The 23,177-nt window shown below is 40.2% G+C and overlaps 1 protein-coding gene across 1 annotated transcript in view; it reads right to left on the reverse strand.

Annotated features, from left to right (window-relative positions):
• The window catches only part of ANO4 (anoctamin 4), a 166,188-nt gene that overhangs the window by 77,846 nt on the left and 65,165 nt on the right, over positions 1-23,177 (reverse strand). The window contains exons 6-7 of the mRNA XM_045553135.1: positions 19,920-19,964; positions 9,604-9,735 (exon numbers count right to left, since the gene is read on the reverse strand). Of these exons, the coding sequence (XP_045409091.1) occupies positions 9,604-9,735; positions 19,920-19,964 (177 nt within the window). The remainder of the gene's footprint in view (positions 1-9,603; positions 9,736-19,919; positions 19,965-23,177) is intronic.

The raw sequence follows: 23,177 nt of genomic DNA on the forward strand, positions 1-23,177 counted from the left end.
TTTAATGTCTGTCAGCCCCTGTTACAACTTCTGTAAAATGAGGATAATAAAATTATGTCTCAGGGTTGTTGCAAGGGTCAAAAAAGATAATGATGAAGAGCATGCAGCACAGAGCCTGGCTCAGAGGACCCATCTATGTGGCTCTATAGTTTTATCACCTCTGCTCTTCCTTGTTCCCTCTGACCACTGCGGTTCCCGTGACTTCATGCACAATTGATTACACACGTACACTCCACCAACACATGTGATCCTAGTTCCCTTCCTTCCCCTTCATGTTAACCCTTTCTTATTTTATTACACCTAAATTTAACAAATCTTCCCTTTTTCCTATAGGTGCTTTAAATTGCCTTTTACCATTTTGATGAGAAAAATAACCTCTGGACCATCAAATTTAATATGCTAAAGCTAAAAATTTTAAAAATATATACATACAAACATAAATATACATATGAACACATAGTATAACATATATATTTTTCTACTGTAGTACAATACTTGGCATATAATAGACACTGAAAGTATTTGTTGAATGAGTGAGCTGATAAAGGAAAAAACAAACTATGTATTTACAGATTAATGGAGTAAAACATTTCCAAGTGACTTATTCACAGACGGTCTCACAAATATTGAGATAACATATCCAACTACCTACTGGACCCCCAGACACCCAGAGGTCTGCTTTTCCCACATGAGTAGGTGACCTCCTTGTTCCTTTAAAGTCATTATGTCCTACTTAAAAGGAGACACATGATCTTGGGAAGCACACGTCTCAGCGGTGTGGCTTGTTTCATTTTCATTTCAGTTTAAACCTTTCCAGAACTTAGATATGTTTCCCCTGACTCTATGGATCAATACAGACAACCTGAATATTGAAGAGCCTAATGCCAAATAAGTAACTGCAATAAAACAAGTGTTCTGAGACTGCTTTGAGTCACAGGGGCACTAAAAGAACGTTAATCCTACCTAAATCAATCTTGGTATCTCTTTGCCTGGAGGATTCTCTAAGGATTTCAGGTGGATGAAAACAACAGAAAAACTCCAAATGGTCTGAAAAGAAAATACAGTAAAGGGCACAAGCTGGAAGAATCAGTATCTCCAGATATCTATACTGAGAGGGTTTCAAACCCAAATAGGCACATGTCACTGATAAATAAACGTGAAATGGCAAAGTATCTGGGACACTGAATAACATTTTGTTTAAAAGTAATGCTACTCCAGTTCAGGTCAGATACTGACCTGTGCACAATCAGTCTTTGTCCCCTCAAACCTTCCCTTTACATACTGCCTGCAACTTTTCAGAGATTCTCCCGAGGATTCTCAGCATATTCCTGGCTCACACTAGTAGTAATAATAATATCTAGCATTTGTTAAGTGCTTTCTATGTGCCAGGTACTGGACTTCCACATATGTCATTGCATTTAATGTCCCCCAAACTACTGCCATCTCCTTTCCTCCATCCCTCTATCCCTTCCTTCCTTCCTTCCTTTTTTCTTTCTTTTCTTCCATCAAAATTTACCTGTCCTCTGTTCCAGACCCTTGGCACTTTCTGGTTGGTGAATTTATACAGCTGTGCAAGGCAGAATAATGGTGCCCACAGCTGTCCACACCCTCATCCCTGGAACCTGTGAATAGGTTAAACCATATGGCAAAGGGGCAATTCCGTGTTGCAGATGGAATTAAGGTTGCTAATCAGCTGACCTTAAGATAGAAAGATTACCTGGATTATCCAGGTGGGACCAAGATAATCACAAGCGCCTCTACAAATGGAAGAGCAAAGCAGAAGAGTCAGAGAAGAAAAAGAAGAAGATATGATGACAGAAGCAAGGTCAGAGCCACTGCTGGCCTTAAAGATGAAGGAAGAGGCCATGAGCCAAAGAATGCAGCAGCTTCTAGAAGTTAGAAAAGGCAAAGAAAATAGATTCTCCCCCAAAGACTCCAAAAGGGAAGGCAGCCCTGACTCACCTCGATTTTAGCCCAGTGTGACCCATGTTGGAGCCTAACTGACAGAACTGTAGGATGATAAATTTTGTTGTTTTAAGCAACTCAGTTGGTGGTAATTTCTTACAGCAGCCCTAGAAATCCAAGGCGTAATGGTAATAGGGTAAGACTGGGCCAGAATGCCTGGCCTTGCAAACCACTTACCAATTGTGTGACCTTGAGTAAGTTACTTAACCATTTTGTGCCTCAGTTTCCTCCTCTGTAAAAATGGGGATAATGACCACATCTTACTCATAGAACCAAATAAACTTATAACTGTGAATTACTTGGAACTTAGTAAGCACCATATAGATGTTAGCTATCATATTCTTACTTCCCCAAACACACCCCGAGGTGCTCCCAGGTTAGGGCATTTGCTCTGGCCATTCCCCCCACCTGGAACTCTGTCCTCCGCTTCTCAACTCCTGCAAGTCTTTATCCAACCACAGCTTCTGTAGGAAGCCTAACCTGAAGAATATAAACACTATCTTTTAGAAACACAACCTGCACCCCCAACCCCAAGCCAGCTCTCCCCATTCCTCTTTTTCTCTATTCCCATAGTGTTTATCACCTTTTCACATGCTTTTTTTTTTTTTTTTTTTTTGAGACAGAGTCTCGCTTTGTTGCCCGGGCTAGAGTGCCGTAGCGTCGGCCTAGCTCACAGCAACCTGAAACTCCTGGGCTTAAGCGATCCTACTGCCTCAGACTCCCCAGTAGCTGGGACTACAGGCATGCGCCACCATGCCCAGCTAATTTTTTCTATATATATGTATTTTAGTTGTCCATATAATTTCTTTCTATTTTTAGTAGAGACGGGGTCTCGCTCTTGCTGCAGGTTGGTCTCGAACTCCTGACCTTGAGCAATCCACCTGCCTCGGCCTCCCAGAGTGCTAGGATTACAGGTGTGAGCCACCGCGCCCGGCCTTCACATGCTTTTAAATTGACTTTTTAACAAATGTTTACCTTAGCACTATTGACTTAGGCTGGATGATTCCTTGCTGGAGATGCTGTCCTGTGCACACGGTAGGATGTTCAGCAGCAGCCCTGGCCACCCACATCGACCCACTAGATGCCAGCAGTGACCCTCACTCCTGAGTTCACAATCAAAAATGTTTCCAGACATTCTCAAATCACCTCTCGTTGACAAGCACTGGTTTTTAATTTATTGCCGGTTGCCCCCAGCTAAAATGTGAGCTCCAAGAGGGCAGGAATCTTTGCCTGTTTGTTCACTCTTGATTCCCAAGCACCCAAAACAACAACTGTCTTGAAGCATGTGGATGAATGAATATGTATTTAAACGTCTGCACACACAATATAGCATAAATTTCAGATTCTTCTGTTAGGAAGTGGCCAATATTTAATTTAACCTCACTCTTTATGGATTTTTATAAAAATAAATAATGATAATGATAAAAGTAATGAAAATTCAGGGAAGAACATTTTTCTATCTGCATGTATCTAGCACATTTTTCTGAAAGGCAATTCAAAATTGATCTATTTCCTGAAAGAATGTACTACATATCTATTATAAAAAGTGACATGATTCTTTTCCATATTCCCTTTTTTCTGTCTACTAGCAGAAAACCTTTATTACGAATATTGACCTTAGAAAGTAATTGCCTCAAGGGTGTTACTGCCAATGCCATTTTAAGAATGAAGGGCAGTGCTACTTAAGCAGGGTGACATTCATGGGCAGGGAGGTGAAGAGGAATAAATTAATTCTTAAATGACCTTGTCTGTCATAGTCATCAGATTCAACTAGAGTTTAATTTATCACAGATTTCTGAGTGTGTGGTCCTGTCTGAAGGGTGTCATGTGTTGAAAGATAACAGAGTAATGGTTCTCAAGGTTGGGGGGAGGGGTGTGATGGTGCACCCACCCTACCACCACCACCTGGGGAAATGTGGCAATGTCTGGAGACGTTTTTGATTGTCACCACTAAGGGGGAGGTGGATGCTACTAGCATCCAGTGGGTAGGGGCCAAGGATGCTGCTAAACATCCTACAACGCACAGGACAGCTCCCACAACAAAGAGTTATTCAACCTCAAATGTCAACAGTCCTGAGGTTGAGACATCCTGAAGTAACGCATAATGCTTAGAGTGTGAGATCTGGAGCCTTCCTGTCTGAACTTGAATTCCTGCTTCATCACTCAGACAGACTACGTATTTGTTCAGCAAACCTGCTTCCTGTTTTCTCCTGGGCACACAGGTAGACTAGCTATTCCAGCATTTCTTGTTTAGTGGTGATTACATGACTGAGCTCTGGTCTATAAAATGTGGGTGAAAGTGCTGTACAACACTTTTAAGCCTGGCCCATAAAACTCTGCTAAAAAAACCACTCATCTTTCTTTTCCCTTGTCTGTAAGGGATCTAAGGGATGGCAGAATTACCAGATAGAAGGAGCCTAGGTACCTGCATGAGTGTATGGAACAGAGACATTGTGCCTCCTCCCAACATGACCCACACTAGACAGTATGTGAATAGCAAACAAACTTCTACACAGTTAAACCACTGATATTTGGGATTTTTTTTTAGGCAAGTGGTCTAGTGTAGGTGTTCTTTAACCTGCTTGTGCCTTACTTTCCTCATCTGTAAAATAGTGATACTAATAATACCTCCACCCTCTGAGGGTCATTATGAGAATTAAATTTCTTAGTGTCTGGCATATAGTAAGAGTTTTCCTACCTGTAGGCCTACCTTTGGTAATACCATATAAAACGACCAAACAGCATTTGTACATTGACTTATAGACATGTACACCCACAGGTTTGCTTTTATTTCTTCTTAAGCATAGATATATTTTCAAATAGAATGCTATGATATTTGTTTTATAATTGATTCTCAATTTTAAATTTTGTACAATGAATTTCAAAGTACAAAGATTTATGATTATGTTATTCTGTGCTATCCATTACTTTTATTTTTACTCCATTAATTTACTAGACAAGTATTGTGTGCACTATTGTATGCTAGGCATTGTGTTGGGTGTTGGAGATACAATCATAAGCAAAACCAAATATGGCCTATGCCTCCATAGAGTAGGTAGTCTACCTGGAGAGACAGGCATCAGTCATTTAATACTCAAATAATTATAAAATTTTAAATGTGAAAATGTTATATAGGAAATGTGCTAAAAGAATAGAGAACAAAGAGATCTGATCTTTGGAAGGACTGGTGGGGAAGGATGGAGTTGGGGGAGGATTCCAGTGGGGAGTCTTCGCAGCTGAGTTCTGAAGGATGAGTAAGAATAAACTAGGAAAAGGGGTAAGGAATGGGAAGAAAATTTCAGGAGGGAAAACAGCATGTGCAGATGCCCTGGGGCAGAGTATATCCAAAGAACTGAGAGAGTCTGGAATGCTAGACAATAGAGACTCAGAGGGGGTTGAATGGGGGTGGACGATAAGAAATTACTTAATAGTACAATGTATGTTATCTTGGTGATGGATGCCCTAAAAGCCCTGACTTTATCACCACACAATCTATGTATGTAACAAAATTATATTATACCCCATAAATTTATACAAATAAAAACAAATTAAAAAAAACAAAGAACTGAGAGAGGTTGTATGTGCCTAGATCATAACAAGTGCAGGGTGGGAGGCAGGAAAGGCAGACAAGGCTGGAGAGCAGTTGGCAGCATGGTGAGGCCATTCGACGACTTGTAAGTCATAGCAATAATTTTGGTGTTTATTCTAAGGTTTTTAAACAGGATGAATTGACATGATCAAAAGTACATTTTGAAAACATTGTTCTGTATGCACTTGAGAGAATGAATTAGAGGTGGGCGAGAGTAGAACCAGGGAGACCTGTTACATTATTTCTGGGTTTCAGAAGTGAAATAGTGGTAGCAAAGATGGGAAGACGTTGCTGGAATAAAGAGACACGTAGGATGTAAAACCATCGGCCCTTGGAGATGTATAACATGTGGGAAGCAGAGATGAGAGAGGTGCCTAGAATAGCTTCCAGACTCCAGTTTCAGCAAGTGGACAAATACCAGTGCTGTTTACTGAGACAGGGAACAGGGAAGGTGGACCACATTTCAGGAGAAGGCGTCTTGAATTGGGTTTGAGATGAGTGTGCAGTCAGCTAACTTCAAATCATTCTTTACTCGCATCATTCTCCTATTTTTGTTTCTATCTATTCATTGAACAAATTATTATTAGGCACCTTCTTTGGGGTTCAAAAGTGGTTGAGACACGCATAGTCTTTCAAGGAGCTTATAGTCTAGGAGAAAGCAATTAAAATGGATGGTGCTATTAATTAAGGACAAGAAAAATATTACCAAAACACAGAAGAGTGAAACTCAGCCAGAATTTGGGGTGGAGGTTAGAAATCATGGAAGGTTTTCTGGAGGAAATGTCTCTGATGAAATATGAAAGAAGGCTCCTAAGGAAAAGGCATTCCAGGCAGAAGGAAGAGCTTAGGTAGACAGGAGACAAAAGAGTTGGAAGGTGACTTAAGAAGGTGAAAACAGCTCATGAAAACAGGAGTTAGTGAGTCAATTTAGGAGTCTGGGTTTTATCCTGAGAGCAAGGTATTTTTAAGGCTCTTTCCGACTTTGATCATATTTATTAAACCTTCAATTCTCTCTTCTCTTTTTCCTACACTATTCATGCCCTTCCCCTCTACCCCACCTCCCACCCAACACGCTTAAATTTCTATTATTCTCCTTTATTCCAAGACAAACACAATATGAAGTGTTCTACAAAACTAAGAAGTCACATGGGATTTTAGACTGTATTTGGAAAGCTAGGATATCATGTTATAACTACAAGAGCTTATTAACCAGCTACTTCTGACTAGTTTAAATACATTAATATCACTCTCAAAACATCCTTAGGGAATTTTTTTTTTCTGACTATACCAAACAATTGTTTCCAACTTGACAGCAAGCATTCTTCAAGTCATACTTTTACACACTCATCAAAGGGATGTTACCCATGTGGCATAACAATTTTCAAAGAGAAAGAATTCTCACTGATAACATTCAAGATATTTATTTAATTTTTCATCTCCCACTTGCAAGATATAACTGCTTTTATTCTCCTGGTCTCCTGAGGTCTGGTCCTTCAGTTTCATTTCAGCCATACCTCTACTTTTTCTTCCTTGGTCTTCTGTCTTGAAATCTCATCTTTCACTGATCACTCTCTTTTTTCAAACAATAACACTTGCACCCTATACTCCTATCCACAGAAAGCTACTTGTGGTTCCTCAAACATTCTATCCTGTTTTATGCCTTTGTTATTTTATACACACACTGCTCTCTCTCCTTGGGATACCATTATCCCCCTACTTACTTGGGCAAGTCTTATCCTTCAAGACTCCTATCAAGCATTTTTTTCTTTACGACCAACCCTCATCACTTATCAACTTCCCTCCAAACACGGAGAACTGAGAACTCTCTCTTTAAGTTACACTCATTATACTGTTTAAAATTATTTCAAATAGTCTGCAGATATACTAAGCTGGGGTCAAAACTGTGTATTATTTATCTTTATATTCTCTGAATCCAGACATTGCCTGGCAAGAAGTGAACACTCAATTAATGACTGTTGAACAAATCAATTATTTGGCAAATCAATACCCAAACATATCAGAAAAAGGCTTTTCAAATATGGGAGAGAGATGGCTGAATATCCCTATCCCATGTGTGATCTTCCTTCATTTATTACATATTTTAAATTACTTGTAAAAATATTATTTTTGGTTCTGGTCCCCAGAAATCCGAATGGGTGTCCCGGTGCTTCTGACTTTGAGAAACATGTTGAGAAGTACTGTTCTAAAGTAAGAACATCATGGAACATAATCAGCATGAAGAGGTGGGAAACCTTCCTCTTCCATATATCTATATCCCTTTGAAGTGAAACAAAATCCCAGAGCACATACCATCTACTTCATTGATTTCTCCATCCATTTATCCATTTATCCATCCATCACTGCTCTTTAATTCACTTATACCCCTTTGACGTGACATAAAACCCCAGAGTGCACACCATGAACTTGCCTTATTTCTTTGTCCACCTGCACATTCACCCATATATTCATTCATCCATCGACCTATCCATGTATCCATCCATCTATTATCCAAAATTTTTGACACCTAGTTCTGTACTGTGCTAGGAACTCTTTCTAGCAGGTAATAAACACAGGAAAGATCTGCATGTAAACCAGACTCCACTTCAGAAGAATGTAAGAAATAATCAGTTGCCTAAAAAACTTCCAAAATGAACAACATAGACATGGTGAGGGTTTAAATTAAGACTGGGAATATGTCAGCTTTTATATGTCTTTTTCTCTTAAGAAAAAACCCATAGATCCTGATCTCTGAATTAACATTATGTTCCGCCCAGCTCTTATTTTTCTGTGGAGGACTGAACTAAGTTTTTGAGGCTGGGCTGTGAGTTTTATGTTTTCTTCAATGACCCTTTCAAATGTTCACATAATATGGCTGGGTTGGCATATTATCTCAGAAATGAACTGAGGTAAATAAAAACCTGTGGGGATCCAAGGTTTGGCTATTTTAGAGGCTTATTGAGTTGCTTCCCTTTCATTATATATTGATCTTACTCAGTATTATACATTTTGATGCAGAACATCCGATGTTTGATTTTTTTTCTTCTCTCCTTTTCCATCTAGAGATCCACAGACTTTAACTGATATTCTGTTGCTAGAAGACACCCCCACCTTGCACACTCCCTGAAACTTCTTGACAATTGCCATTTGGTTTACTTTTTCATAAAATTAGCCAAATACATTTTTAAAAAATCTGTTATCCCTTTCCTTCCCTCAGGTAACTCATTTTTACTGAGGCTGCCATTACGGCTGCAACAGGGAGGGCCAGGAATTCCTGAAGGCTGCTTGTGAGCGAGGGGGGCCGCCTGAACTCTGCCCTCTGTGAGAGGCTGTGTTTCTCTCCTTGTTTACAGTCTTTGGCACGCTTTTCTCTCCTGCCTGCCCTGCCGTCCAGCCATCATTTCCTGTCATCTCAGAAGTTTTAGAGTAAATTCTCTTATCACTTTTGCAATTCCTCACAGGCTCAGTTACTTAGCCAACTTTTTTTTTCCCTACCCATATGTCAAAAGTGACAAATTACTGTTCTGAGATAGTCTGATAGATGAGTCAGCAAGTGGGCTTTCCAATGATGCAGCTTTTCCTAAGGCAACTTAGTAAATTGCTGGAGAAAGGGAAACTGAGAAGTGAACTGAGATACATAAACACCAGGAAACAACAAGCCCTCTTTGCAAGATGAAAAGGTGTAGACCCCTTCCCCCATCTGCTGGCTAGATGGAGACGAGCCTGCAGGGGGCTCTGCACACAGGAGGTGGGCAGAGCCACAGGACTGAAGGAGCCTGGGTCTCTCCATTACCCTGGAGAAGCTCATTCACACAACATGCAGATGAAAAAGCATTGTGTCATTTTAAGCCATGAGATGTGGGGATTGTTTGTTACAGCAGTTAGCTTCCCCCGACTAAAATAAAAGGAATATGAGCACTCACAGAATTTTCAGGGGAGAAGGGCACTATGCCGTTCCTTCCACGCACCAAGGAATCAAAGGCGTGCAGGGTAAGGCTCTATGACAGCCACACGTCCTTAGTAAGACAGGGGCTTTGACCCGAAACACTCACTGATGGATCCTTTGCTGGCTGAAAGGGGCAGTGTAGCAGTCATTCTCCTCCAGGTCTGGCAGTGTCTCCTTGTCCAGCCTCATTGGCTTCTTAGGTAACCATCTCCGAAACCTGCTTATTTGTTTATCGATCCTGTGGTACATGGAAGGCAAAACCAAAGGGTACAGCATGTCAGCATCACCCCAAAACACAGGAGGGAAATCTCCACAGAGCCATAATTATACAACACACATTCCAGGAACTCTCATTGCACTCATGATATTTGTTTTACAGATAGCAAGAAGAGAACTGGAATCCCAGTGTTGTTTTAATTTCACTAAGTGACCTCAATGTTACCATTTATGAAATAGCAGTCATGAATTAGATGTCCACTCACATGCTAATAATTGACCAAGTAGTCATAACAAAGCTGGAAGGCTTTGAAAAGGAAGCTGACAGTCCTTTAAGCAAAGCAGCTGAAACCTGAACTTCTTATATTCTGTTTGTTCTAGAAACTCATATTGTGTTTGGAAAAGCTCTGAGGTCAGAGAGGCTAGCTGTAGTTCACTTTGGGGACGGAGCACTGGCAGCTTATTCCAGCAGATTGAGTGTGCACAGAAAGCTCAATGCCACCTTAGCTTCCTGCCTCTGACACCTTCCCTGAGCAGCTTCTCAGCAGGCAACAGGATCTCTGGCTTTCACTGCTTTCTTTTTAAGCTGACTCCACAGTTATCATGGTGCTGGGGCATCACGACACACATGTGTCACTCTAGCTAATGCACACAATGAGGCCAAGTCAAGGAAAATAACAACAGTGTCCTAAAGGTGGTTTTCAAGCCATGGGTTCCTGGCTGGCTTCATGAAAAGGTGAAGGAAGGACGAATTTGCTCTCTGCTTGAGCTGGAACATTCATCTTCTCCTGCCTTTGATCATTGGCGCTCCTGGTTCTCGGGCCTTCAGATGCAGAATGGGACTTGTGGCATCAGCTTTCCTAGGCCTCCTGCTTACAAACTGCAGATCGTGGGACTTCTCAGCCTCCAAAATCTTAGGAGTCAGTGGTGAAAATCATGGGCCAGAGAACCAGGAGTGCTGATGCCCAGGGGCAGGAGAAGATGGATATCCCAGCTCAAACAGAAGCAAACTTACCCTTCTGCCACCTTTTTGTTCTATTCAGACCCTCAGTGGATTGGATGGTGCCTGCCCACATTGGTGAGAGTCATGTTCTCTCCCCAGCCCACCAATTCAAATGCTAACCTCTTCTGGAAAGGCCCTCGCAGACACACCCAGGAGTGATGTTTTCCCAGCTATCTGGGCACCCCTTAGCCTAGCCAAATTGACACATAAAATTAATCATCACAGTAAAACTCCTAGCTGAAGGCAATATTTTTTACATAACCAATCAATTCCAAACTGAAAAATACTGGTAAACTGCTTCTTCACTTTATTCTCAGTATTGTTCCAGCCTCACCAGGACACCATCTCTGTCTGGTGATCACTGTTCTTTTTCAGAACGCTAAACATCCAAACTGGAAAGAATCTCGCTTCCTCCCAAAGAGTAATTCCCCCCAACACACACACACACACACACACACACACACACACACACACACACACACACACAGAAGTAGACGTAAAATACGGTGAATCAATGGGCTTCAGAGAAGCCACATGACACGTGACTGAAAACATGAACTCTGGGGCTGGAGTGCCTAGATTCAGATCCTTGCTCTGTAGATAGTAACAGCATGACCTTGGGCAAGTTATTTAACTTTGCTGAATCTCAATTTTCTTATCTGTAAAATGGGCATGATAATGATACCCGATTCATAGAGTTGTGGTGATGAACTGATTAATATATACATAAAGTCTTCAAAATAGTGTCTAGTATACAGTAAGTGCTGGCTATTATTACTATTTTTCTATTTTTTTTCAAAAATAAGAATTTGAGCAATGAGCTTGCCTTTTAACACTTATGTCTGTTCTGCTTTTCAATTCAAAGTTATTTGTGCTTCATGAGCATCTATCCTTTGTCTGTGTTCAATGATGTAGTCCTTAAATGGACTTATAAATTAGACTTCCTAGGCTAGTGGCCTTCCCTGTGGCTCTTGACTTTATTTCATCTGATTGTCTTAAAACTCATTCGAGAAAGAGGACATTGGCCCAAAGGTTTTTTATGATAGAGATTTTACCTCCCACACATCTCTGGTCTGCAGCACTATTGGATCACACTTTGCAAAATTCACATTCCCACAGAATCTAGGCTCTGCGTGCAATGACTATGAATTAAATCCAGCAGGGGACAGCACTCAGCGTGGACACAAACAAAGCTGTGAAAAAATCAGGCCTAAATACTCTATGGGAGTGAATGGCAGCTTTCAGCAGCCAGCTTGTGGCACCACAATCTAAATGAAATGTGGAGATGGTGAAGCGAGAGTAGAACAGGGTAATGAAAATGATTAATTAATTGAAAAATGAGGAGGCGTAAGAGGAAGTGAGAGGGGAGTGAGAGGAGGCTGTTTGGCATGATGGAAGGCAGCTGGGATTTATAATCAAGGTGCCTAAAACCTGGCTGTGTTGCCTATCAACTGTGAGAACTTGCACAAGCCACTCACATTTCTGAGCCTTATTTTCCAGGGTTATAAAATGGGGGTAAATAGTAATGATAATCATCACCATCATCATTATCTTACTGACCTCACAGGATGGTTAGGAGGCTCATAAAACATGGTGAGTAGGGAATGTTTTGGAGAAGCTGCCAGGCAGATAGCAAGCATTATTAGTAATTTCTTGAGGACCCTACAGGACTAATGCAAAAACGATTGAAAGCGGAGGACTGGGCTTTTTAAACACTAGGGTGGAAGAAAGACATTAAAAAATAAAAGCCCTGAGACACTGGCTGGACGTGGGGGTGGAGGGTGCAGACTGGCCTTCTTTGGGAAGCCTGAGCAGAAGCAGGTGGCCGAAGCCAGGGTGGTCCAGGTTCCATCACACATGCCTGTCCATGCTGTGTGCTCTTCACAACGACAGGAACAAACACTCAATTGTGGTCAGCGGTTTGTGTCTTCTTCCGGTTGGCAGAATTGCCCCCAAAAGATGTCCATACCTAACCCCCAGAACCTGTGACTGTTATGTTACATGGCAAAAGGAACTTGGAAGATCTAAGTAAGGTTCAGACCTTCAGATAGGGAGAGCACCCTGGACTACTCAGACGGGCCCAAGTTAACCACATGAAACCTTTAAAAGCAGAGAATGTTCTCCAGTTAGAGACAGGAGAGATGCAGCAGAAGGAGAAACAGAGAGATTCACTGTATGAGAAGGGCTTGATCTGCCATTGCTGGCTTTGAAGATGCAAAGTGCCAGGACCCAGGGAATGCAGGCAGCCTATAGAAGCTGAGAGGGCCTTTCAGCCAACAGCTAGTAAAGAAATGGACACCTCAGTCCTATAATTGCATATGCTGAATTGTGCCAGCAACCTGACCGAGCCTGGAAGTGCTTTGTCCCCCGTCTCCAGATAACAGCCTAGGCCCACCGATACCTTAATGTCAGCCTTGGGAGACCTCAAGCAGAGAAGCCCGCTGAGTTCCCCCTCCCCTGGACTTCTGACTTACAGAATGTGAGATGATATATTTGTGTTGTTTTATGCAGCTGAGTTTGTGGCAATGTATTATGGCAGCAATAGGAAACTCAAACATCTCTTAAAACCGTCTTAGTCTGATCCTCCCCTCGAGACCTGGCCACAGTTAGCCAGGCTCCTGTTGTGCTAAGGCTGCCGTCCACATGGTGTTCCCACCTCCCAGTTAGGTGGCTCCAGGAACAAGAGTCTATTTCTCTGTGGTGGGATAAGGACTGAGAGCTCCCCTAGGCTGCTCTTCCACAAATACACTGCTGTCTCCAAACTGTGCCACGCTCAGACTGCACTAAGGATCTGTTTCAATCATGCAGAGGAGAAACAAGTAGTGCAAAGAGCCACTAGGCTGGAAAGCATGAAGCTCAAGGCGAATTCTTTTTTTTTTTTTTTTTTGAGACAAAGTCTCACTCTGTTGCCCAGGCTACAGTGCTGTGGTGTCAGCCTAGCTCACAGCAACCTCGGACTCCCGGGCTCAAGCAATCCTCCTGCCTCAGCCTCTCGAGTAGCTGGGACTACAGGCATGCACCACCATGCCCCGCTAATTTTTTCTATATATTTTTAGTTGTCCAGCTCATTTCTTTCTACTTTTTTTTTATTTTAAGATGGGGTCTTGCTCTTGCTCAGGGTGGTCTTGAACTCCTGAGCTCAAATGATCCGTCCGCCTCAGCCTCCCAGAGTGCTAGGATTATAGGCGTGAGCCACCATGCCTGGTCTTCAAGTTGAATTCTTGATCCTGCCATCACACACTACTGTGGCCTAGAACAAGTCTTTTACCCTCACTGAGCCTTACTAAGCTCATCTCTAAAATGATGATCAATCAGACGCTCTTTAGATACTACATATTGTTGGTGATTTGGGCGATAATATCTTGGTTATGTCATTCTAAACAAATATGAGTTAATGAAGAGCTTTCCTTTTTGCAACACCTAGTGGATAACTGTTAGGAGATACAATGGTGGACTCTGGAGTCAGCTGGAAGCAGGTTCACATCCCAGTTACAGAGATCTTGCTGGGCTAATAGCTAAACCTCTCTGAGCTAACAGTACAAATAGCATAAGGCAGTGATGAGGAATAAATAAGATAATGAGTATCAAAAACTTGCACAATGCCTTGGCTGGATTATACAAAAGGCTCAATAATGTGGTAGTTTCTAGGATGAAGAAAATAATGACAATGAACTTTTATGTAGAGTTCTCTTCCCAACGGAAATTCAAAAGCTATGATATGCCCTTGTATACTGATATCTGTGCTCCCATGTTGTGTCTAATAAACATCCCTGAATAGGCAATTTGAAATTCACCTGGCTATATTAAAATCAGGAAACCAGTTAACCAGAAGGCATCCCATTTTTCTCCCTAGTATGGGAGTGGAGTTTACTTAATAAAGTCTCCACTAACAGAAAATAAAAGAGAAAACATTGGCTTAATGATTTAGCATTGATTTTAGTTGGATATGTTGTCACTTTGTTCCATTTCTGGCATTTACTGAGCAAAAGGCCTCTTACAGACTACATAAGCAAATCAATACAGGGAAGATGGATCATCCACTTGGGCATTTCTGGCCTTGACTTGTCAAGTTAGTATCTGGACTGCAAGATGAGTTACTTGAATAGAAAGTTGTTTTGATGATAAATTCAGATTCCCCCCAAAATACTGGTTCCTGGCAAGTGGGATTCCAGGTACCTGGGAGGAGCTGGAAATGTCACACAGACGGGCACAGGCTTGCCACCTCTGCCATGGCTTCCCAAGGGAGGTCTTGGGAAGGTTCCATTTAATCTCTTTGGCCCTTGGTTCCCTCAGCTGTAAAGGGGAGATAACCCTACCCACTTTGGGAGAGGTGATGATTAAAGAAAAGGCCACATGCAAAGGACCTCACTCCCAACATGCTAACCTGTTAGGAGGCCTTTATCACCCACTATGTGCAGAGTCCCAGTGTGGATGCTATGGCTGTACCCTGAGGAAGTGGAAGACAGGTCCTTTTCCTTGAGCCACTAACAACCCAGGAGAGAATCTGCACTAAGGACAACTTAATCAGACTGAATTAAATGAAACAGGCCTACTTCAAAGACACCTGCTTTTCCCTAGATAAGAATATTATAATAATAGCATCATGTTTCTAACAGATTACATTTTCAGGGACAATATGCCTAGAGGAAAAATACAGATGAGCTTTTTTTCTTCTTCTAAATGGAGGCAGCACACAGCCCTACATTGCAGTAAATAAAGCCCTCCTGGACCGATAATAGACAACAGGAGGCTTCGATTTCTTTTTCCTTTTCTTAGAGCCAAATGCCCTGTATTTTCAGCTTCTACCTGGATAGGAATTAGTGATCTTAGGAAGCTAATGTGATTCTTTTAGGTCACAAGGCTATTATTTGGGGCACAGCCTACATACTTTACAAAGAGTCCAAAGGCTTTGAAACATTTACATGTATTAATTTTTTAAAACAGGGATGGAAACATACAAGGCATTTTGTCATTTTGCCTATATGCTCATCTGATAAGACTGTGGCTACACTGAATATATAATGCAATTGGGTCCAGCATTCATGCTGTCAAGCATTGCAAAGGCTAAAGTCAGGCAGAATATGTATGGCAGGGTGGGGGGTGGGGGTAAGGAATAAGTAGAAATGAGACTTCAGCTGTGAGCCACCCACAAGAATCAGATTTGTTACTTTGTAATCACATCTTTTACAGACTATATTTGTAATATTTTATGAAAGCAAAAAAAAAGGGCAGATGATAAATTTCCCTTTTTTATTGGATAGGTAATTTATAATTCCTATAAGCCTGAGCAAAGATAAGAGTCAAAGTGGCATTTAATAGACAAAGTATAGGGATAAAAAGAGCATTAATTCCAGAAATACATGTCAGAACTACATGAGTGTGCTTTATGGGAGTCAGGTGACTTTTAAAAGTAAAGATATTTGTGGAAAAAATGCTTTATTTGTCTGCTTGCTCAGAAACATTACAATTTTTAATTCATTTCTCTTATTCTTAGGCTATAGATTTGTTTCAGGGGATGCTTTCATGGATTGATGAAATTCAATATCATGTATATGGATGAAACAAAAAGCTGAATTAAATATCCATATTTGGTATGGCAGGAGAGTTTTAGAATATTGAAAGTCAGGGTTTCATTACTGGGGTACCACTGGATGGCAAGTCGAACACATGCCCTTCAGTTTGGAATTTCAGTGAAGAGAAGAGGCTTAGTGGTGATTTCTCAGAAAATCTGCAACAAGCCCTCTTCTCTTCACCCTTTCCTGGGAACTTCCATACACTTCCCTGTGCCACTGACTCCCAAATTGCATTCTCTGGCATTGTCACCAGTTCCAGAGGCCTCCAGGACACCAACACCTCAAAGCCCCACTGTGAGTTATAATACAGAATTATTAAAAGAAAAATCATCATCTTCCTCACCACACCTGTATCTCTTCTGGATACTCATTCTTCTTTTACCTCCAACAATATTTTCCCAATCCCTTAGGTGTGGGAACCTCTCTGTCCCCAACTCTCAATTTCCAAATAGCCTCTAAGTGTTAAACCTTTTGCCTATAATTTCATAATCGTTCTCTCATACTTTGCCTTCTTGGTCTATAGATTGTTTTATACCTATCCAGGGGACAGAACTACAATCAAAGAGAGAAAGCTAAAGAGACAAAGATTATGGCATATTTTAAGGAAGAACTTTCTAACAGTCAGAGCTGCCCACAGATGGGTTATGGAATTCCCAATCTCCAGGGATGTTCAGACATGGACTAGCTGACCAGATAGCAGAGGTTTAAATATCTGATGAGTGGTTGGAGTTGATGACATTTAGTATCCCATCCAACCTTGAGATTCTATAGTTCCCTTTTCAGCATTTTCTTTCAAGCGCTCATTACCCATTCCTACCCGTTGGGTTTGAGCAAATGTTTCAGTCCCGAGTCTGTGTCTGACACTTTGGGCAGACCTGGTTCTTCTATGCTTCTTTTCTTTATGACTATCTTTCTCCCCACTCTAATCCTCATGTGTGTGTGTGGAGATTTATTTGTTCATTCATTCCATCTACTATGTGCTAGGTACTGGAAATACGGAATTGAATGAGCCATCATTGCCTTCAAATACCATCCAGGTGGGGAGACAGACATCTACATCACAGATTACAGCACACAGTGATGGGGCCAGACAGTTCCCATGGGAAAACAGAAAAGAAGGATCATTTAACCTGGTCAAAAGACTCAAACACGTGGGCTGAGTTTTGAAGACTCAGTAGGCATTACCTTGGTCAAAAAGATGGGAAAGGACCTTCCAGAAGGACCACCATACGCAAAGGCACCTAAACCCAAGTGAGTATAATGTGTTTGGGAACCACAAGTAGTCCAACATGGATGGAGCAGAGAGTTGTGGGAGGGGAGAGATGAGCGAAGACAGTCCTTAAAGGTCTGTGTTTAAGCTGAGGCTTTGAGCTTTATTTTGATCACTCTAGGGTAGCCACCATATGACATGATCAGATTTGCTACTTAAGAAGATGACTCTCTTCTAGTTTGGAAGGGGGTCAAAATAGAGGAAGAAAAATAAATTGATGTAAAATAGGCCAGAGGTGATGGGAGCTCAGCTAAGGCAATGGCAGTGAGAATGAAGAGTAGATTCTAGAAATATTCATCTGCACCTGCAGAGCTTGAGAGATTGATTAGATGAAGGGGTGAAACATCCAGAAGGATCTTTAGGTTTTAAGTTAGGTGACGTTTCAAATAGCGGAGCCAAGGCCAGGATAGGGAATATAAATGGGGAAAATGACTACTTGGCAGGTAAAATCAGAACAGTTAGTGGACTGGTCACTAAAGGACAGAAGAAAGAGGAGACTAGAGGAGATGATAAGTTCAAAAGCAGAAAGGGAAGAGGAGGTATGCAAAGATATAAAGTTGTTCTTATAAATATTACACATAATAATCACTAACTTATAACATTTATGAACATCTACTACACACTAGGCACTAAACCTCACATCAATCCTACAGGGTAGAAATTAGTATCTTCATTTTATAAATGAGGAAAACTCAGGCTCAGATACATGGAGTAACTCGCCTAAAGCCATCCAGTGCCAACACAGGTTTTACGATCCCAAAGGATGTGCTTTGTCCCACACACAGTAACCTTACTGAATTGGAAAATTTGGACAATAATAAGACTTCTCTCCACCCTACATTCCCTTTAGAATCTGTAATATATTTCATTCAGCAGATTGAAACAATATCGGGTACAAATGATTTTTCCACTGTGCTATCAAAGTTGGGAAAAGCTTCTGTTCACCTTGTTGTATTTCCTTCAGGTTTTCCTTCATTTGGGTTTTTGTTCTTTCCATCTATAGTTAGTCAAATCCTTAATTTAATGGGAAGGTAGAGCTGGACTTGTCATGCAGACCAGTGGTTTTCAAATTGTGGTCTCAGGACCTGTAGCACTGGCTGCAGCTGGGAACCTGTTAGAAATGAAAATTCTCCAGCCCCATCGAAGATCTACTGAATCAGAAACTCTGGGGGCGAGCCTAGAAATCTGTGTTTTAACAAACTCTCCAGGGGATGCTGATGCTGGCTGAAGTTTGAGAACTACCAATACAGGGTAAAGTGTTTTGAATCTGAATGCCACCTCGACCATCTAATGAAGGAAGCACTGCTGATAAGTTGCCGCACTAGGAAACTTAGAGAAACAACGTCTTAGTTTCTTTGTATGACAATTCTCACATTATACTTTGCTGAGTGCACGTGCATTTCAGTAAACCCACCAAAATAAATCAATTACTCTTTTACTTATCACTCTGCATAGCATATACACAGAGCTTCCGGAACCTGAATTCTAAATCTCATACAACTGAACTAACTAGAGGATTTTCAGAGAAATTCAATTTTTTCCCAGTTTAACCATCAACTCAGCTCAGGGTGAATGGAAATATAAGACTAATTAAGATTTTAAAATTAGATTTTCCATTGATCACAACAGAACCCAATTAGAGGACATCATCATCAACACATTCCCCTTACCCCAGGTTCTCAAAAAACAACAAGGAAAAACAAGCTTTGGGAGAATACAAAGTATAGTAAATGCAATCTTTACCCAGTAGGATTTTTTTTTTTTTTTTGGTAGAAAAGAGAGTAGGAAGTGCTCCTGAGTGAGGGCATGTGTCTGCATTTATTAATAACTTATTAATAATTAGTTAATCAATAACAAGTTATTATTAATAAGTTATTAATAATTAACAAATTATTAACAAAATATTACTAACACAGGAGGGCCCCACCTATAGGAGACAAGTAGCCAATAGCTTTTTAAGAGGGTGACTATCTGTATTTTGAGCTTTCAAATTTCATAAAGTAGAGGGAGGAATTTGTGTGAAAAAAATAACATCCAAATCAAAAGTGCTCTGAATGGATGGGATTTTTGACAATTTGTCTAATAGAATGGGCTAAACATACAACAGCCCCAACAGGCCTGCGGGGATGGCATCCTCCCAAGTATGCAGAAGTCACAGGGAAGACTCTGAGAGAGACATTTTCATCTCTGTTTTTTTTTCCCCCAGGTTAACCTGAAACAGCTATTTTTGGAATGTGCATGGCAGCCAGTTTTCCCACGTGACAAAGGCCCATCTTCCCTAGCTTGTAGCTCCTTGTCATTGTTGGAGTACACAGGCCAACAGACAGGCAAACACTATCCTGACGGAGTATGATACTAACCTGCTCATGAACTTGTACCGGCGGGGCAGGTAATAGATTTTTCTCCTGGAAGAACAGCAAAAATGAAGCCAGTCGAGAAGAAAACCCATCGTCAGTTACAGTTTGAACTAGCAAGGAAGGAAAGGAGATTGAAGATAGAAGCCTGTAAGAGGTGAAGAAGAAAAAACTAAAAAGAGATTAACAGTGAGAAATGTAGTGGGAACACAGGGCATGCGTTTTTGCGTCATGAAATCTTATGAGACAGTTTTCATGATATTTCTTCCTCTCTTTGTTACCATAATTTTGTTATGGTTGTGCCTTGCCTACAAAGTGTGTGTAGAGTGATTATCTGCGGTGACTGGTATTTGTACAGATTCAGCTGAAGTCAATTTTTTCCCCAGGGAAAAAGAGATGAATTAGGGAGCAACATACATAATTTAATGGACACACTATCATATTAACTAATATTTATATAGCATTTTAAGTTTACAGAACACTTTTCTCATGGTATAGATAGGGGTAACATTAAAAATATATATATCAACCAGTATGGGATAGACACTAATTTAGCATCAACACCCAGCTGTAAATAAACCATGCTGGGGAACCTCACACAACCATCAGCCCTTATATAAATTATAGGTTATAGTAAATTAAGCAGGTAAAACCAAAGAATTCTGAAAAAAAAATTAAAAAATAAGACTTAAGGTTCTGTCATATTGCTGTATATCTACCTTTACAAAATATTAAAAATGAAATTTCTGGGTGTAGTTGGAATGGAGAGTACAGTTGGTAGATGCTTTATTATGGGCTAGTGATGAAACTCAGTTTATGTATATTCTGAACTGTTACTGAACTATTGCACTTTTGGAAAATAGGAAGCTTATATACCACAAAATGTTTTGCATACCTGTGGAAACTTAAAAACATATTCATTTTTTAAATAGGCAAAACTACTGAGACAATGAAAAGATAAGTGTTTGCCAGAGGTTTGGGTCGGGGGAGAAGGAATGAACAGGTAGAACACAGGATATTTTTTAGAGGAGTGAAACTATTTGGTATGATACTACCATGGTGGACACGTGACACGCATTTATCAAAATCCATAGAACTAAACAATGATGGACCCTAAAGTAAACTATGAACTTTAGTAAATATTATTGTATCAATATTGGTCCATCAATTGCAAAAAAATATTCCACACTAATTCAAGATGTTACTAATAAGGAAACTATGAGCTGGGAAAGAGAGGGAATTGGAACACTTTAGTATCTTCTTTATTTTCTGTAAAGCTAAAAATTCTCTTAAAAATAAGGTCTATTAATTAACCAAAAACATACCCAAGGACATACATAAAATTCAGGTTTTATCAGCAATTTCTCATAAGAAACCTATTCTACAATTTCTTTTTAATCATTATAGGGATAAAAATCCAAGAAGATTAAACTTGGGATTCAGAATGCAGTCTACAGAAAATAACAAACATGCATAAGATTCTTTGGGGTATTTAAATCAGGCCAAAATGATGTTTGTATTTTATGTTGAAATGATATGGCAGGAGAATTCCTCCTTTGGAAATGCATGCATGGCCTTAGGCTAGAGTTATTTGTCTGAAACTGTGGATAGCATGAATTTTCAATGCACCAGGTTGCAACAAGTGGAGCTATGCTTAGGTAAAACCGTATCAGTATTAATGAGGCCAATTAGTGTCACACATTAACAATATTTTCTTCTAGAATTGTTGTCCTGTAGGAATTCCTATATCTAAAAAGAAGATTACTATTCACATTCATTTTCATTTTATTGCTTGGTTAACATTCTTCTAATGCTGCACAAAAAGGTTGTTAATGCTGCTTGGAGGCAGCACATTTCTGCTCTGTAATGGGCGTGCAGAAGCATTATCTGTGACATGGCCGGGCCCTTCAGTTATGAAATCCTTGCAAGTACTAAGGGAACTTGCTTTGCATTAACATGGCTCAAGTTTCCACAATCTCCTTGGGTTCTTTGTTAGAGAAGTGTGTTCTGGCAGAAGGTTTTTTGAGATTTATACTGAGGAGGAAATATCAATTTCTATTCAAGCATATTTTGTAATGTTTTCTTTTATTCTCTTTTGGTTCTTAGGTGTAATATGCTATTAATCCATATTAGATAGTTATTATATCATTGATAAATAACTGGCTTTAGTTAATCGTTATAGTATAACAATTTTCAACGGAAACTAAGTTGATACTCCTTATCTCTCTTAGTAGAGAGAGAGATACATGTGTGTCTGTGTGTATATATATATGTGTGTGTGTGTGTATATTGTTTTCTTAAGTCCTTGAGTTCTCAGATTTCCTTTTTAACATTTAAATATAAAAATAAATCATAACATCAGAACTATAACTATTTATTTGAGAATTTTGCCTCCAGGAAAACAGATGCTAGAAATCCCACTTTGACTTGGTATTAGGACAAAAAGGCCAATAAACAAAGAAGATAAGATGCACCAGGGAGATATATTACAGGGCTATGAATGGAAATTGCCCTTTTCTAAACGTGTCCCTGGCTCCTCTCTCTGTCTCTATGTATGTAGCTGATTCTTTGTCTCCATAACTTTCCACAGCTCATTAAGGGGTATGTTGTAGAGTTGGTACCACTTTGCCTAATTCCTGTCATCCGACTTGGTCTTACCTGCAAAGTGCAAACCAAAAGCACTTACTTCTTTAAGTCCCATTGGATCTGTCCTTGGTACTAAATCCCCCCACGTCCTTTAGCAGATTCCATTATGGACCCCCCACATATCTTGCCATTTATAATTTAAGATTTAATACTTCATTTTATTTCTATATAGCAAATGCAGATCACTTTTCCTTAATCCATAGGGAAAATCAAAATATTCATTGTGAGATGAAGGTAAATTAACTCTTTTAAATAATGAAGGAATACAAGTATTTTCTATTCCCCGTGGAACAAATATCAATATTCATGTTTGCACAGTATTCATGACTTTTTTAAAATTTAAAAATAGGTTATTTTTTAAAAATATATCACATTTTCTTGAAATTTCTTGAACTCATTTTTATGAAGTAGATTTTAATGTCTTTCCAGAAGGAACTGGTCAGTAAGGAGCATGAATATATCCCCCTGTGCCCTTGAAGCCTGAGGCCTGGCTGTTCAAAGCAGCAGTACACAGGACTTCTAAAAATGGCACTTTGGAAATGAAAATGCCACTTGGAAAATACTTCTTTATGACAGGCACTGGAAATATCTACCTGCTAAGAAATGAATTAGCCAGAA

The sequence above is a fragment of the Lemur catta genome, chromosome 6 (genome assembly GCF_020740605.2).
Source record: "Lemur catta isolate mLemCat1 chromosome 6, mLemCat1.pri, whole genome shotgun sequence".
NCBI classification, from domain to species: domain Eukaryota; kingdom Metazoa; phylum Chordata; class Mammalia; order Primates; family Lemuridae; genus Lemur; species Lemur catta.